At 43.8% G+C, this 16858-nt stretch overlaps 1 protein-coding gene across 1 annotated transcript in view; it reads left to right on the top strand.

The window, feature by feature from the left end:
- The window catches only part of EEA1 (early endosome antigen 1), a 764210-nt gene that overhangs the window by 205746 nt on the left and 541606 nt on the right, over window positions 1-16858 (top strand). Inside the window, exon 14 of the mRNA XM_078674577.1 lies at window positions 12822-13025. Coding sequence (XP_078530703.1) covers window positions 12822-13025 — 204 coding nt within the window. The remainder of the gene's footprint in view (window positions 1-12821; window positions 13026-16858) is intronic.

Raw genomic sequence — 16858 nt, 5'->3', positions numbered from 1 at the left:
CGCAACGGAGTAAGGTCACTCCTGATTGCCCTTCGACGGGCACACAACTCTCCGGCTGTGTTTCCTATGACCTTAAAAAGCAAGAAACCTGCGAATAATGACTGAGTTTTTGTAGACGTCCTTCTCTGGTCTGTCACAAATACAAAAGCTGAGTGTTTACTACTTCCACTTTTCACAGTTAGTCATGCCTCCCCGCCACTACCTCGCTCATATTTCTCGTTTGTAGTTTCTCGCAGGCAGCACTGGGGCCTTTCTTCATGCTGGATGTTTAACATGAGCCGGAGAAGGAAATATTGTCGTTCTTACCATCTACCCATAAATGCTCAAATTAGACCCATACACTCTAGCTGGACTAGAGTGAGTGATGTACCTCAATGAGATACAAGCTGTGCCCCTACGAGGTCACTCAAACGGGAGCACAAGTGCCTAAAACACAGGCGCTGACCATATTTCTGCCTGTTTTTAGCACTTAAGTATATAGTGGTGCCGCAAATAGTGCTTACTCCTGCACATGTACTCAGTTATAATTATAAAATTCTATACAATTGTTTCACATTACCGTATGCTTAGGTAAAATCATATACATACCTACACTATACTCATTACAGATAACATTACAGTACTAACAACATCAAACAACAAACACACTACTATTAAACTCACACACCTTCTGCATCACACTACTCTACCCCAAATACTAAAATCACAAACACGCTGCTCTTCTGCACATCTCAACTTCCTAATGCTAATAAAATAATTTTGCACTACATTCACACGATTCATTTACATCTCACACTCCTTTATATAACAGCATATGCTCATCTACTAATGTATCCTTGCATATACATAAGACTGCTATCCACACTGTACAACATCACAAACAACAATAAACTCCTCCACATTTTCTTCCTTCTCCCCATTTACTCTACCCCCAAACCTTTCTTCTAGATAAAACTATTAAACTCCTCACTATACTTCATTAACGCTCATGCTATTCTACTAATAATTCACATTAACACATGTTAAACACTGCTCCTCCCCTACTAAAGTATGCTTCAAAGTACTACACAGCTACTACTACAATTTTAACAGAAAATGTCAATGTATCACAAACAAACCCTAATATATACAAATACAAAACAATACCATTCACAAACCAAATTGCTGTAACTTAAACAAAGGCGAGACCTATTGCATTTTAAATCCTTGTTTTTTTAACCCGCGGCAACACCCATAACATGTTTTGGGGAAAACAAAAGCACCTCCATTGATGGGCTTAAAATATGAAATCTTAGTTAACTAAGAGACCTGTAGAATTTACTTGGGGCAGTTACTTCAGAGAGTAACCGTGTTTTCAGCAACTAGTGAAAGCACACATTTTTTTACTGCCCAGTGTTACAGCATTGTGAGTATTGGATGTAAATATACGCTTTCAGAACACCGATCGTGTGCCTGCTTCTGTTTGACTGCTTTCTTTTCAGCACGTTTTAATAATGTTATTAAAGCATCAGCCCCTTCCTTCACAAAACTTTGCTGAACCCAAGTTACTCTGCTGTTTGTATGTGAATTGGGCTTGCTCCATTTTCTCCAGCTTTGGGTCTTTTCACAGATTTGCATACCTGAATGTCTCCCCATTTTTACGCTGGGAATCCTCTGTATTCAGACTTGGCAATAAAGCATACCAACATCATAATAAACTTTACTCTGTCGTTACGACCATAAAAGTTCATGTGCTTACAATACAGTAGTCCAGCAATGAATGCAGAACAGAAGTTCATGAAGTACAATACATCAGTAAAAGATGTAGGTCATCACTATTGAAATAATAGAAGAAGATTAAAGAGATTACAACTATCATTTCAAATGCAATTACCCTAAATACAGTACAAAGAGAACACCCATCAAGCAGCAATGACTGGTCATTATACATAAATAACAAGCATTTGCAATGCAATAGGTCTCACATTAATTAAGTTTGAGCTATTGGCATTGCTAAATATTGCAACACCAATTGCAACAAAAGTCTATAAATTGTAGGCCGAAAAAATGTATATTTATTTTTGTAGCAATGGTGGCATGCTGCGCTTTAGATGAATCTGTTTAAAAGTAAAGTGCGCCATACTGCGATCGCTACATTAGTTAATTGTCAATGCTTTAACAATTGATGTGTTCACCGATGGCTGATGGTGTGTGTCCCTGTAGAAATTGTGCACTGATGGCTGGTGGTGTGTGTGCCTGGTGGAAGTGTGCACTGCTGACTGATGGTGTGTGTGTGCCTGGTGGAAGCGTGCACTGAAGGCTGGTGGTGTGTGCCAGGTGAAAGCGTGCACTAATGGCTGGTGTGTGTGTGCCGGGTGAAAACTTGCACTGACGGCTGGTGGTGTTTGTGCCCGGTTGAAGCGTGCACTGACGGCTGGTGGTGTTTGTGCCCGGTGAAAGCGTGCACTGACGGCTGGTGGTGTTTGTGCCCGGTGAAAGCGTGCACCGACGACTGATGGTGTCTGTGTCTGGTGTAAGTGTGCACTGACGGTGTGGTTGTGTGTTTGTGGTTGTGTTTGTGTGGTCGTATATGTATGTGTGGTTGTGTGTGTGGTTGTGTGTGTGGTTGTATGTGTGTGTGGTTGTATGTGTGTGTGGTTGTGTGTGGGGTTGTGTGGTTGTGTGTGGGGTTGTGTGGTTGTGTGTGTGGTTGTGTGTGGTGTTTGTGGTTGTGTGTGTGAACGGGTGTGGTTGTGTGTGTGTGTGTGTGTGTGTGTGTGGTTGTGTTCCCTTCTTCAGCAGTGATTAAAATTCCCTGTTTATGCCCGTGCCGGGAGGCAGGGGGCATCTAAATACCGTGCACAGGGTCTTTATAAACTGTAGTGTGTGCCATCCAGAGTACGCGGAAGGAAGCCTTCCCAAATATGTGGGAAAGGGTTTTTATGTGGTCATAAAGGCACCGGTAGTCCGAGGCTCTACAATGTTTGCTGGATGACCTATGTAGCTATAAAAGTTTTTTGGGGTTTTGTTCTTTTCAGAGTTTTATATAGCGCGAACTAGACCCGAACTGAATCAGGTATCAGAGCGCTTTACATAGCACCAGTTACGTTACATGAGGACACGCATTCATTTTAGGCACGGGGAGATTAAGTGATTTTCCCAGAATCCTAGGAAGTTTTTTTTTTTTGGGCGTCGTTACCGAGACACGAACCCAGATCCTCAGGTCCGAGGTCGAGCGCCCTAGCCGTTAGGTAGCTATAAAGAGTCCAGCGGCACTTTGTGCTCTCTGGGCAATGTGACCCCTATTCCTACAGGAAGTGGAGGGCTGCTTTATAAATAATAATTAAAAAAACTATGTGTGTCCCGTTTGTACAGAGGGCACATGGGTTAGCTACACAGAAAATCTCAGGCACACGCATTTGCAGCAGGCACTATAACCTACTGAGCTATATGCATATTTAACGGACACAAAAGAGCAGCGCGGGTCAGGTAGCGCATCCTTCCTAGCCCCGGGCACACAGTGATGTTGGAGGAAAAAACATAAACTAGGTTAAAGTGTCCCTAAGCATTACACAGTCACAGCTGCATGGGAAAAGGCGGGGGCGGGTTATGTTAAAATAATATTACTGTAAGTAATCTCTGTAACACCCCTCCTCCCCCATTTCTCACATGTAAGTTACTATTTTACATCTAAAATAACATTTTTTTATGGATTTTGCGTAAAGCAAAAATATTCTCTGCAAAATGTCTGTAATAGACAGTCACACATCCATTGATGGCAATATTATCCTAATTAAACAAGCAGATACAATTATTAAAACTAACTGTTAAACAACCACTGGATTTATCGCAAACAGTAAATATATCAGCAAACCGCTCTAACCCAGAATCAGATGCGGCTGACATCTGCCAAAGGTATTGAGGCAAACGGACAGAAGGTTGATAAAATCCCCCCCCCCCCCTCCCCCACACTTCCAACTCCACTTCTAAAGAGCACACAAGGAGTTCTGAGAGCGGAAGAAGAGGACCCTATAAAAGCTGTGCTTATCTTGACAAAGCACATTTGTCAAAGGCTCTGTGAAAACTGGCACAAACTTAAGTAATAAGGCCCCAGCAACAACACAGGTTGCATATAGGCTGTTACCAGAGCTCTTATCAACGTGAAAGCAGGAGAAATTACAATTGGACCCGAAAGATAGTTTAAACCCTTGCCCAAGACTGAAAATAAGAGGCACACGCATCTGCAGCAGGCATGCTAACCTACTGAGCTACATGCACATTTAACAGACAAAAAAGACGAGCACGGCTCAGGTGGCGCAGCCTTCCTAGCCCCGGCCATAGAGTCACGCTCCACGATAAAACATGAAGTAGGTTAAAGTCTCCGTGAGAAAAATTGTCACAGCTGCGCGTCGAAAGGCGGGGCAGGGTTATAAATATGTTAAAGGAGATAATGGAATATGTGTATACAGCGGGAGCTACAACCCGGGTGCTGTAGGCACTTTAGTGCATTGAAAACAGGTGAGCGGTGCTGCAAAAGAAGTCCCGAAAGCTTTGGTAACATTGTAGGGTGGAGGAGGTTCAAACTGCCCTTACTGCGGCGGGTCTGAGAACCTATATCACAGGGTCTTTATAAACTGTAGTGTGTGCCATCCAGAGTACGCGGAAGGAAGCCTGGCCAAGAACCACAATTAGATACCCCTGGTCTGTCTGACGCAGAAAACAACTAACATGTCTTGGAACGTCAGCAGGCTCTTTGACCAAATTAAACATACTACAGTACTTCGATATGTCAAACGCACCCAACCCATAATCCTTATGCTTCAAAAAACACATTTGTTCGGTATGGCGTGGCCCTTCCTTCCCAAATGTTAATACGACAGAGTCTATCACTCTGGGAACATCAGGGGCTCTAGAGAGGTGGCCATACTTGTTCACACTTTCTTCCCATAGAAAGTGACCTCAATGACACACCACGGACAGTCATGGCCACTCTGAGTTACCAAGGGACTGCTGGAGGGGCACCAATATAAAATTTCCTTAGTATCTACGTTCTACCACTCCTCGTCTCTTCCGCCCTCAAGACGATTGAGACGTCCATGCTGGCCCTCCATCTTAGCATCACAATAATTGCCCCTGAACCAATAACTACGGGACTGGATGGAATCATTAGGGCTATGCAATATCTGAAGGATGTGGCACCCCAGGGCCACGGGATATTCACACACACACACGCACCCGAGACACACAAAACTCAATCCTGCATCAATCTCATCCCACTCCCGGGAACTGACTCCCTTCTGATGCGAGCTGCTTATGTTCACCCAAAAAGCATCTCTGATTACTCCCCTGTTTGACCTCTTGAACACGGGTCTAAAACCCATCTGGGCCCTCAATGCTTGGCACCTCATGGAACCCACAGTTCAAGTAATTTTTATCTACTAAGAACGAAGCATTCTTTGAAAAAAACCAAGATTTGGTTTCATCAGCCATCGCGCTCTGGGAGGCAAGCACGGTTACCATCAGAGGCATGGCTAAATATTACATCAGACAGCAGGAGAGGAGCAAACCGCTCCTCTCTACCCCCGAAAACCAAATCATCCGCCTGGAGCATGAAACCCAGCAGTATGACTTGGATAACTCCAATAGGCTGTTGTTGCTGATTCTTACTTTCCTCAGACAGGTGACCCTAGACGAGGCCTGCCATTGTTGGCTTGCAAAGCCCAGAGGGATCTACGAATGCAGGAACATGGACTGGATATTACTGACTGGCCACTGGAGATCTGATGTCCAGAGTGGTTCTGGCATTGCAGGATCCCTCCGGTCAGGTGGGCTTCGCTGAATATTACTGAAAATTAAACCGCTACACTCAGAGATTCCCTTCCACACCCTACCCACCACCGTGAAGGAGGCCTTACTGCCCACCCTCACCATAAAGGAGATTGAGAAGGCTATCCTGGCAATTAACCCGAGAGAAAGTCAGGCCCAGATGGCTTCCCTCCAGGATTCTGTCACAAAGGCCATCCTAGTCCCTTATTTACATGCTTTATACAGAGACGCTCACAAGATGGGAATCTTCTCGACGGAGGTGGACTCATTCCAAAGACTAATGATCCGCAACCCACTTGCGAGAACTTCTGCTCCCTTTCCCTGATCAACATGAAGCTTAAAATTCTTTCAAAACTTCAGGCTCTTCTCCGTACTCAAGTTTTTTGAGGCTTTGGTCCACCTGGATCTCAGTTGGCTTCATGCCAAGCTTCAGTATCCACCACTGTATCTGATAAAGGCACATAGCAGTGGCCCGGTCTTGTGAACGCCGAGGTCTTTGTGACCTATTACTTATTGATTTCGAGAAAGCATTTGACACGATTGACTGGGTCTTCCTATAGGGGGTGTTGGAGCTCATGGTATTCAGCCCAAGGTTTTGCTCTCCGTGTTACCCCTGTATGCACAACCAACCGCCCCGCCCGGGTCTGAATAAACAGGGCACTATCAAAAGCCTTTCCTATCGAGAGAGGAACCCACTGGGGCTGCCCCCCCTATCCCCAGTGATTGAGCCGCTGGCATAACTGATACAATGTGCTGCTCAGATGTCCAGTTGGGGTTAGGGTGAGGGGATAAAAGACAAAATCGCACTCTAATCAGAGGATGCCCTAGTGTTCTTGACGAAACTCCCTCCTTTCTGACCCTCAGTGCTTTAAACTGCTAAGCTTCTACAAAGGGACTTTAGGCCTTTGCTTGAACTGAAACAAATTCCTCCTAGTGGCAACCCAGACTCGACCTCCTGGCAGGGTCCATTTTAGTCCGACATCTCATTTTTAAATACTTAGGCATCACCATTGCCCTAGAACCCGTACTTACACAACACTTGAACCTCACACCCCTTCTTCCTCAAGTGAAGAAAGACCTCTTGTCCTGGCGTGGCATGCCGCTTAATATCCTCGGAAGCGTGTCCCTTTTCAAAATAATGGTGCCCCCTCGCTTTTTATATATGTACTATTTGCAAAATTTTCTGCTACTGATCCGTAACACTTGGGTCACGAAGGTTGCGCTGAAATTCTCTCCTTCTGGGCAGTCAAGGCCCTCATGCATTGCCATGGCAAATGTTGTCTCTTGACATATGATGGAGGGATGGCAATGGGTGACTTAGAACTATACTTTGCATGGCCCAAGTGCTGGTGGTAAATGAATGGCTAGTGGAGGGTAGCATGATCCGGCCTACCCAGTGGAACTCTCCCTCCTGGGGCTGAACAAACAAAAGGGGCCTCGTATATGGCAACCCAATCCCGAAACACCTCCCCAAGGCCATCAAGCTTGTGCTCCTGACCTGGCAGACTTTGCTGTGGGCCATGGGCCGACACTCAGTAGAACACTTCCTCACTTTTGAGAAGGCAGGTACCTCCATCACACCACACAATTAGAGAGCTTCAACATATGGGACAAGACCTGGATCTCCACTCTGGGGCTCATTTGGCTGGGTGGTCACGTGTTTATTTAAAAAGCTACAAAACCAGTTTCAGCTCTCCAAGATACAATTCCACCAATATCTGCAGCTCAGGCATGCCATGGCAGTGTACCAGTCTAACACCCTTGTCCAGTATAAGACGGTTCGTAATCGCTGCATGGTAGTAAGTACTCTAAAATTTTAAGGCTTCAATAGTATCATTTTACAGAGTTGTGCCTTTCTTCCCATGCCTAGAACCTCTGCATCATCATCAACCGCAAACTCGACATGACTGCCCAAATTAATGCTGCCACCCACGCCTTCTTGCTTCCATACCCTAAAGATTTTCAAATGGCTCGCAATCAGCACTCAGAAAACCGTGACACGCTCTGGTCACAAGAAAGCTCGATTATAAGAACAACCTTTGTGCCGGGATCAACAAAAAACTCATCAGAAGCTGTGGACCATTCAGAACTCAGAGGCCAGAATCACTCAACATCCCACTCCGCACTCCCATCACATTTGAAGGAGCCCCACTGGCTCTGCATTCACAAACGAGTGCAATCCAAATTCCTCACCAGCAATTTCAAGGCATTGCATAACAGTGGCCCAGCATACCTCAACAATCGCATCTGTTTTCACAAACCTTCCAGATGCCGCTGCTCATACGGACTCCTCCTTGCACAAATTCCACACATACAGAAAACCAGATCCGGCAATCAAGCCATTTCTTATATTGCTCTACCACTACACATAAGATCTTGAATTCTGCAAGAAGCTGAAGACCTGGCTTTTCGAGTGTCCCAGTAGGCCCTAGGTGAGATTAAACTCGCATCTGCTCAGCACCAGGATATCCTTCCGGGTTATTTTGTGCTCTACAAATCTGCTTGACATAATCATTTGAGAGCCTTCTTAATTTAACCCTCTCACAGAAAAACTCCTTATGGGCTCTATCAGGAAGGGGGTGATTTCTTAAATCTACCACACACTGGTGCGCAACACCCTTGAGCAACTAGGATACCTGAAGCAGAAATGGGAAAACTGGGTGGGGACCCTGGACGACACTGACTACCATGAGGCATACATGGCATCCCAGTAGTAGGCCATATCCTCCAGACTTTGGCTGATCCAACTCCACTACCTCTATGCAACCTTTCTCGCGCCTTGATGCCTATGGCACGCTGCCACATCTCAGCCCTACCTGTGCACCATGTGAATGCCTGACCTCCACTTCTTCCAAATGGTTTGGGAAAGTCCTATGATAACACACTTCTGGAGCCGAATCGGGGGTCACACTCTCTAGAGTCTTAGGGCACGCTATTTTTCCTGACACCCAAGTCTGCTATTTTGGAAATACTGGAAGATGTGGGAGAAAGAGGCACTGCTCGTAATTTCAATAACCCTCAACTTCCGACTCTGGAGAAGAGGGGTTGACTGGTGTGCACAGCAAGAAAAGCCAATCTAAGAGGCTAGGGGCGCCCACAAAATATCATAAAATAAGGCGCAAATGGTGGGAGTAGTATGTCTTGAGGCGCCCATTGGGGATGGATTAAGACTGTCTGTCAGATTTATCTGCTGTTCATGTAATATTTTGTGTCTGGATCTTCGGGCTGGTGCAAAAAAATGTATTTCGTTTATATAACGAGCAAAAATTCTGTGAATTTGGTCATAAAAAAGGTATTTTTCACAAAGTGATCCATAAGAGACTTCCTCATGAACTTAGAAAGTGGGAAATGGTTCAATTGAACCAATGACATATGCAGAACTCTACTGTAATCAGAAGGCTGGTTTAAGGCAAATGCCTGCTTATTCAGGACCCTACTATGATAAATAAATTGGCTTGTACAGGGCTCATACATAAATAGAGCCTCTGCATACATAAAGCCAGTGATTACAATGATCATATATAAATAGATCACTGGTTTTTTCAAACGCCTGTATAATCTGAAAGGTAGCATAATCAGAGCCTTGTTGCAAACTAAACCAAGGAGCAATAGAAGTCCTGGCACAGTCTGATAAGCTATTACTAAAGTTGAGATATAATGAAAAACCCTGCTGTTATCTGCCACCTCACTACATGTCACCAAATGGGGTATCTTTTTATTTTTTATTTTTTTATCCAAGTAGATTTATGAAGCTTCTCTTCTACTGGACAAGTAGATTTTTTACAAAATTCCACTCCCCTGCAGAGCCAAGCCTATATTAAGTTAGTGCTTTGATCACCACAATTTAATAGGGGAATCCAGCAACACAGTTTTTTACATTGTGCTGGTTTTGTGTATGATGGGAGCTTGTAAGACTCCTCCATGTGCTTTGCCTGCTTAGTGGCACATGAGATCGAGGTTTGGAGGACTGCGGTAGGAAATGTTGAGGTAGGGAAGATTGAGGACTAGAGGAAGGTAAGGCGGTTATCTGTGTTACACTATTTAATTATCATGTGTTGTAATGAGGTGAAAATGTTGATAACTAAACAAATAAATAGATGGCTGTCTTTTTTTTTTTTTAAATAAAAATAATATACCATTCCTGAAAAATCTGAAATTCAGATGTGCATGTTTTTGAGGGTATTTTGGTACGGAAGTTGAGCAGTCATACATTGCACTGCAATGCCCCTGCAGGTATGCAGCATCGCTCTGTGAACACAAGGAGATGATGGACGGAGCGCTGAAACTTTTCAGACACTCTCCCCCCAGTCACAGATCTGGGTTGAATCCATCATCGTTCTTTAGCTCACGTCGCCACCCCTGTTCAGACACAGCTATATGCAAATCAGTCTTGACCCATTGCCTCATGGGAACAGTCCAGCCTGAACTGCCAAGCCATGTCTTCCTTGGACCAGAAAGTTTCTGCTCTCCGTCCATCATCTCCTTGTGTTTGCTTTGTTCGCCCTAAGTTGGCAGGGTATGCCCAGACATGGGTCCCTTGCTCACTTGGCCACTGGATTAAAGCTACAAAAGAGGAGAAAAAAGAAATGGCAAGGAAGAAAAAAGATCTATATCTACTTAATCATAGGAAACTTCATATTGCCCTATTAACAGTACATTGTCTGGTCATTAATTCATATACCTTATTCAAGACAACACATCACATACCATAGACACACTTTTGGGAAAATAGTCATCTTTATTTTTTGTTTCTCTTTTAGAACATACCAACCTATATGCAGATAGATATATATATATATATATATATATATATATATATATATATATATATATATATATATATATATATATATATATATATATATACACACATCACAAATCAACAATAAACAACAAAATTCATAAGTTCCTTCTACGCACTCAATTGAAAATTAATCAGTGTTTGCAAATTGGAATAAAGGCAATACACTGTGAGATCGTCTTATGTGCACACGAGGTAACCACCCCTCTAAAGACCTTAGTTCAAATGTGCTTTCAATCATATAATTTTTTTGTAAATTTCAATCAGACTCCTCTTGTCAAAAAACTGTCAACGCGAACGTATTTTAGCCTTCTTTTAATCTCTGCCTCCTCAGGACAAGGGTAAGGGAACAAAATTGAAGCAGACCAATGTGTACTGACTGTGAGCCTCTGGGCAACTTAATTGGACCTGTGCCAACTTCCAATACACCAGCCACTCGTTACATCACCTTCAAGTTGGAATAACCAGCAATCAAAAATAGTCACCAACCCGTACACGAACTGAACAGGATTTTTTCACTCCACTGCTTACTTCAATTCACGCTAACTTCTTTACACAAATCCAAATGCCTCTCTGTTTTAGCCTCAACACAACACTTAAGTCCAGTCTTCTACGAATCTGTCTGATTCAAGCTAGCCTGGCTGATGGGGGCTGTTAGCCAGAAACCGGTCCCATGATGCTTGTTTCCTGGGACCTTGTCTCCTTGTGTTTGCTCTGCATCTCTCTGTAACCAGCCTGTCTGTTCCTCAGGACCGTTACTTTTTGTTTGTGTAAGTAATTTGCTGGCCAACACTGCCCTTATGACTCAAAACAATTCCTGAAATGGAATGAGTGTCCATTGAATTACAGTAACTTGTCCCACCTTACCCAGAGTAGGAGGGTGTAGAGCACAAGTTCTGCAGTTCAGCAATGAGGCATTAATTTGGCTGGATCCCACCTGCAAAAAGGGGACCCAACAAGCAATCTGGACTACAGTGTTGCTCTCTTGATCTAGGATTCGGTCGTGAATAACAAGCCTGTTATAGTGTATTGAAGCTTAAATTTTATGAAGGGTTTCAGAAACTTAAAAATAATCCTATCCATATCTAGCTGTGTAGAAACAAATCTGTATAATGGGAGGTTGTGAACTGCCACCCTTATAATGGTGCTTATTCTGACCTAAATATTGTTCAGACAATGGAGCACCCAGCTTCCATGGTGCTGGTGTGAGCTGTTCTCTTGACAATGTTCCAGATTTAGCATTATTATGAATAGTTACCAGCAACTCTTCAATATCAGCATGAATTGCTAAAGTGAGTGAGACTTGTGAATTATTTAGAAAGAACTTAGTAACACTTGATCATAAACACATTGATCCTATGTGTGTAAGGCATGTTTAAAGCTTGTGTTGTAGGAGAAAAACGACTGTGCTTTATGCAGTGACAAATGGAAGCTGTCACCAATTGTCAGATGTCTTAAACAGCTTGCCTACTCTTTTTTTGGGGGGATGTAAACATTTGCATAATTTACCTTTGAATAATTAAGCAAAAGCAAAACCTCAAAAGTTGTACAAGACCAACATTTTTTCAATTTGGGACACTATCTTAGAGTACATTGTGAAGACGCAGCCATTCAAAAATAAAAAATAGCTCAAACCTACAGCAGTCTTTTGCTTTTTGATCATTTTATTCCCATGCGCTAAACTTTCCGCCCCTGATGGCGGATAATTACGTGATGTGGTGTAATTTTGTGTAACAAGCGTAGTTTGAAATTACCAAAATGATGTGTAATTGCTCAGAGTTAGCAGAAATGGATCAACAATGTGTAGAACGTCAAACAATCTAAGGAGTGCATTAAAGCCACTGCTATGATGAGAAAATCATAAATACCATTAGCTAAGCTCACAAATTGGCAACAAAACTTTCAGCCGATTGATATAAAAATTACTCGATCTATTAAATTCACATCAAAGAAAAAATGATTGTTAGCTGTGCTCTTCACTCATAAATATTTACCGTTTTATAACCCCCGTGTGTGTGTGTGTGTGTGTGTGTGTGTGTGTGTGTGTGTGTGTGAGTGTGAGTGTGAGTGTGAGTGTGAGTGTGAGTGTGAGTGTGAGTGTGAGTGTGTGTGTGTGTGTGTGTGTGTGTGTGTGTGTGTGTGTGTGTGTGTGTGTGTGTGTGTGTGTGTGGTTCGAAAGCTTACAGTGTTTAAATCCTCTAACTGAATTTTACAGAATGATTTGGAACAAGTGCTACGTCAGATTGGGGATAAAGATCAGAAGATTCAAAATTTTGAGGCCTTGTTAAAGAAGAGCAAAGAAAGTATTTCACTTCTGGAAAAAGAGAGGGAAGATCTCTATGCCAAAATTCAAGCTGGTGAAGGAGAGACTGCAGTTTTAAATCAACTACAAGAGAAAAACCACACTTTGCAAGAACAGGTAAACAGTTAAGTGTTTTTTTTTTATTTACCAACAATAACAGTGTGAATGATATTTGTGTCTATACGGTATTGCTTTCTTTTTTGCTTGATATAAAATTCACAGTCCCATTTACTACTCAATACCTTTACATTATTTATGTAAACACACATCTTTAGCTCAACATAAATGTTTATTTACTTTTCAATGAAATACCTTGGCTCAGAATAAACATTTGATGAATTAGTTGTACAAACTTTTAAGGAAACTTCTTTTCTTATTATGTCACTCAGATGTATTGTCTTTAATTGTGACCATCAGTTATGTTTTGTATTTGGAATATCCTGAACGCCCAAAGATCCTTTTGTTAAAAGGTTTGCATTCAAAACTACTTTTTACAAGCCATTATCTTTTTCAGAACACAGGAAGCTTTCGCTGCATGAAGATAGGTTAGCGCCATACGTAGTATTGTCATTTAAGGTACACCATCCTCTTCCATACATTGCATTATCATTTAGGCCCTTACCACATACCATTCTAATTCCTGGCATATGAAGTCGGCACTATGCAGGCCTGATCAATGCATCACACCACACAGCTCAATCCAGTAGGGCCCTCTTCTGACATACGGGGGTCTCTGACTCTTATCCTGCACATGGGCAACAACTTAAGCAGCTGTTTCCTCTAACCTCACACAAGGAGTCCATGCTGGACCTCCCTCCAATGCTCTCCTCTTCCTCACAGGGCACACTTGTCTTGGCAAGCAAGCAGGCAAGCACTGGTGCACCATGCTCAACCCAACAGGGAGATTAGCAGGCCTTGGCCCCCAGTCCTGGTCAGCTGTAAAAGTCCTGCAGAGCTTCCCCTTGTTGGAAACTAGCTCTTTATACTGTGTACCAAAAAGAGCTGCACTGTCTAGAAAGCTAGGTATCCCCCTACTACTGTACGGAGGTTTGGTTTAACAATCCCAAGTGGCTCTATTTGTGGTAGTGTGGTTGAGCAGCCTTACGCTTATCAGAGGGGATTGTTGGGCATCTGTTGCGCACTCAATCAGCAAATCCGATACCAATTCATAAAAATAACACAGATTTCCATATTAATTTAGACTCTAAGATCTTCTAGATCAGGTAAGTACTTTTCGAGTTGGTGATTTTCAGAAACATAAACTACAGCGGTCAGGATTGATGCATGAACCTTGAACGCAGTAATATTATCCTTTGGGAGAAACATACACTGCATAGTGCCACTTGCAAATGACTTACTGGACTGTTCTTCTGTACTTAAGGTTAGTAGAGGCCATTGTCCAAGAGTTGAAGGTTAACCTGCCCTGGGGTGTCTGGGTGCAGAGGTACTTTCAGAGGTGGTAGCCTTGAACACTACAGGTTGAAGTTAATTGGGAAGAGAACCCGCAAAGAAAGGCTGCAAAGGTGGACTGGGTGACCAGTCCGGCAGAACCAAAGGGAGTCTCGGCTCTTGGGACTACAGAGACACTGTCTGGTTCAATCGACTAGGACTGGGAGGCTCGAGTGTATAGGAATGTTTTCCAAAGGGTCGGCAAGTTTGAGGCTCTCCCAGTTCTCGGTGTACCTGCCCAAGAGGGCGTAGAAACACAGCAAGACTATTTCTGGCGTCAAGTTGACCTCTGTTGTAGTCTTTCGATGTGCAGGTCGGTTTTGGAAGTGGTGGTGTCTGGACTGAAGACTAACAAGCCTTGGTGCTTGCAACAGACTCCGGTACCCCAGGTATTGATACCGGGAGCCTCCAGGGTGGATCATTGTCTTGAAGACTGGGAAGGTCAACATGGCTGGCCTCCTGGACACTCGGATACCTCCTCCTGCGCTTCTACTGCGTAGGCGGACCCGTTGGTCAGCAGATAGGTGACCCGGACTGTGCATTAAGGCAGGCAGTGTTTGGCACCAAGCCCACAGCTAGTCCACAGTTCTTGTGTTCTTTGGCTCTTCTTTGTCCTCCTTCTTTAGTCAGGTGAGTTTTAGTTCCTGGTCTCGGGGTGGGGGTAGAAAATGCAATTTAGGGGATTAAAGGGTATTAGCCAATGGGCTACTTACCCTTGGGGTCAGTATACCCCCAGTATGACCGCTCCCTGCAGGGAGTGGGCATAACCTAGTACAGAGTTCCTAATTCCACCAAAGCCAAGATCCTTCTTTCAAGGAGCACATCAGGTAGCCCATCTTAGGGGTGTGGATAGCCGGGCATTGCAATATGCCTACTGCATAGCGACTTTCTAGCATCTCCTGGTGCCAAATGGGCTTCAATGCAGGACGGGACATCTCCCAGGTCTTGAGGAAGCCAGGGTCCCTAATCAAAGACGGCAGGGACTTTCAAGCCCCTGGCCTTGCTTTGCTACATAACTAGCCATCCTACTGGAGGAGGTGTGAACAGGCATTGTTTCTTGCCTCAGAGTGTGGGCTCTCCCCTGCAAGGTGTCAGAAACCTGTCTGGTGGCAGGGTGGATGATACCAGTCAGCCAGCTCACTAGATAGTGGTAGGATTTTCAGGGGTCACTTCTATGGTCATAATGCATCTTGTACTGGCAACAGTACAGATATATTAAGACAAGGAGTTTGATACCAAACACCATAGGTTTTAGTAAATCCATACTGTAACTGGGGAACTTGTAATGACCATTGCCCAGTACATATACCTTAGATTGCTTCCCTGATCACTTGTTCCATCAAGTAATTGAACTAGACAGCACAGGGGACTATTTGCTCATGCCTTCACATGTACTATAATGCACCCTATCTTAGGGCTAAAAGGCTTGCTGTAGGGGGACTTACATATATTACATGCAGTGACTTTGGCATGGCACACAGTGAGTGTGCAGTCGTGTTTTCCCTTATGGTTTGCACCATGGCACACAGTCTGCAATGGCAGGCTGCATGCAATTTTTATGGGGGTCCCTTAAAGTGGTATGATACATGCTGCATCCCTTAGGGGCCCTCTTCAGTGTCCATGCCTTAGGCCCCAGGGGTACCACGTACTAGGAACTTACAGAGGTGCTAAAGTGTGTGCCAGATGTGTTGCAATTGGACCATTTTATTTTAACAAATTTCTTGTTTTTAGAGAGAGCACTGACAATGGGACCTGGTTTGCAGGGACCCAGTGCACATCAGTCGAAAAACAGCAATGCGCTTTCCTACTCAACACTACCCATACCAGGGCCCCTTGCATACGAAAGAGAATGAAACAAACCTTCATTGTGTAAGTGCACAAACTTGGAAAGGCCATCTGCATGGGTATGTTCCGTCTCAGATATGTGTTCCACTGTAAAGTGCATTCCCTGTAGGGAGATGTACCACCTCAATAATTTTGGATTTCCCCCCTTCATTTGCATCAGCCATCTGAGAGGCATTTGCTCATATTGAACAAGGAAGGGAGCCCCAGACAGGCAGTGTCTAGACTTCTTCAGGGATTAAACCACAGCAAAGGCTACCCTCTCAATGGCAAAACAGTGCTGTTCCTTGGGGTGTAACTTCCTGCTAATAAAAGCCACAGGCTGGTACTGTCCATCATAGTTTGTTTGGGGTAGAACTGCCCCTATCCCATGCTCTGAGGCATCAGTCTGTACAATCATTGAACTGCTGTGTATATTCTGGTGCTTTTATAATTGTTGCTGAGCACATTGCTTCCTTTAGATTGTCAAAAGCCTTTTGACAGCTCACCATCCAGTTTACATTTTGTGACTGCTTCTTGGATGCCAATTCATTAAGGATTGCCACAATGGTGCCATACCCCTTCACAAGTCTCCTGTAGCACCTAGTGAAGCCAAGGAATGCCCTGACTTGAGTTTGGGTAGTTGGAGCTACCCAGTTCAGAATAGTCTGGATCTTGCA

Source organism: Lissotriton helveticus, chromosome 1_1 (genome assembly GCF_964261635.1).
Source record: "Lissotriton helveticus chromosome 1_1, aLisHel1.1, whole genome shotgun sequence".
Classification (NCBI taxonomy): Eukaryota; Metazoa; Chordata; class Amphibia; order Caudata; family Salamandridae; genus Lissotriton; species Lissotriton helveticus.
This window is presented reverse-complemented; position numbering and strand designations above follow the sequence as displayed.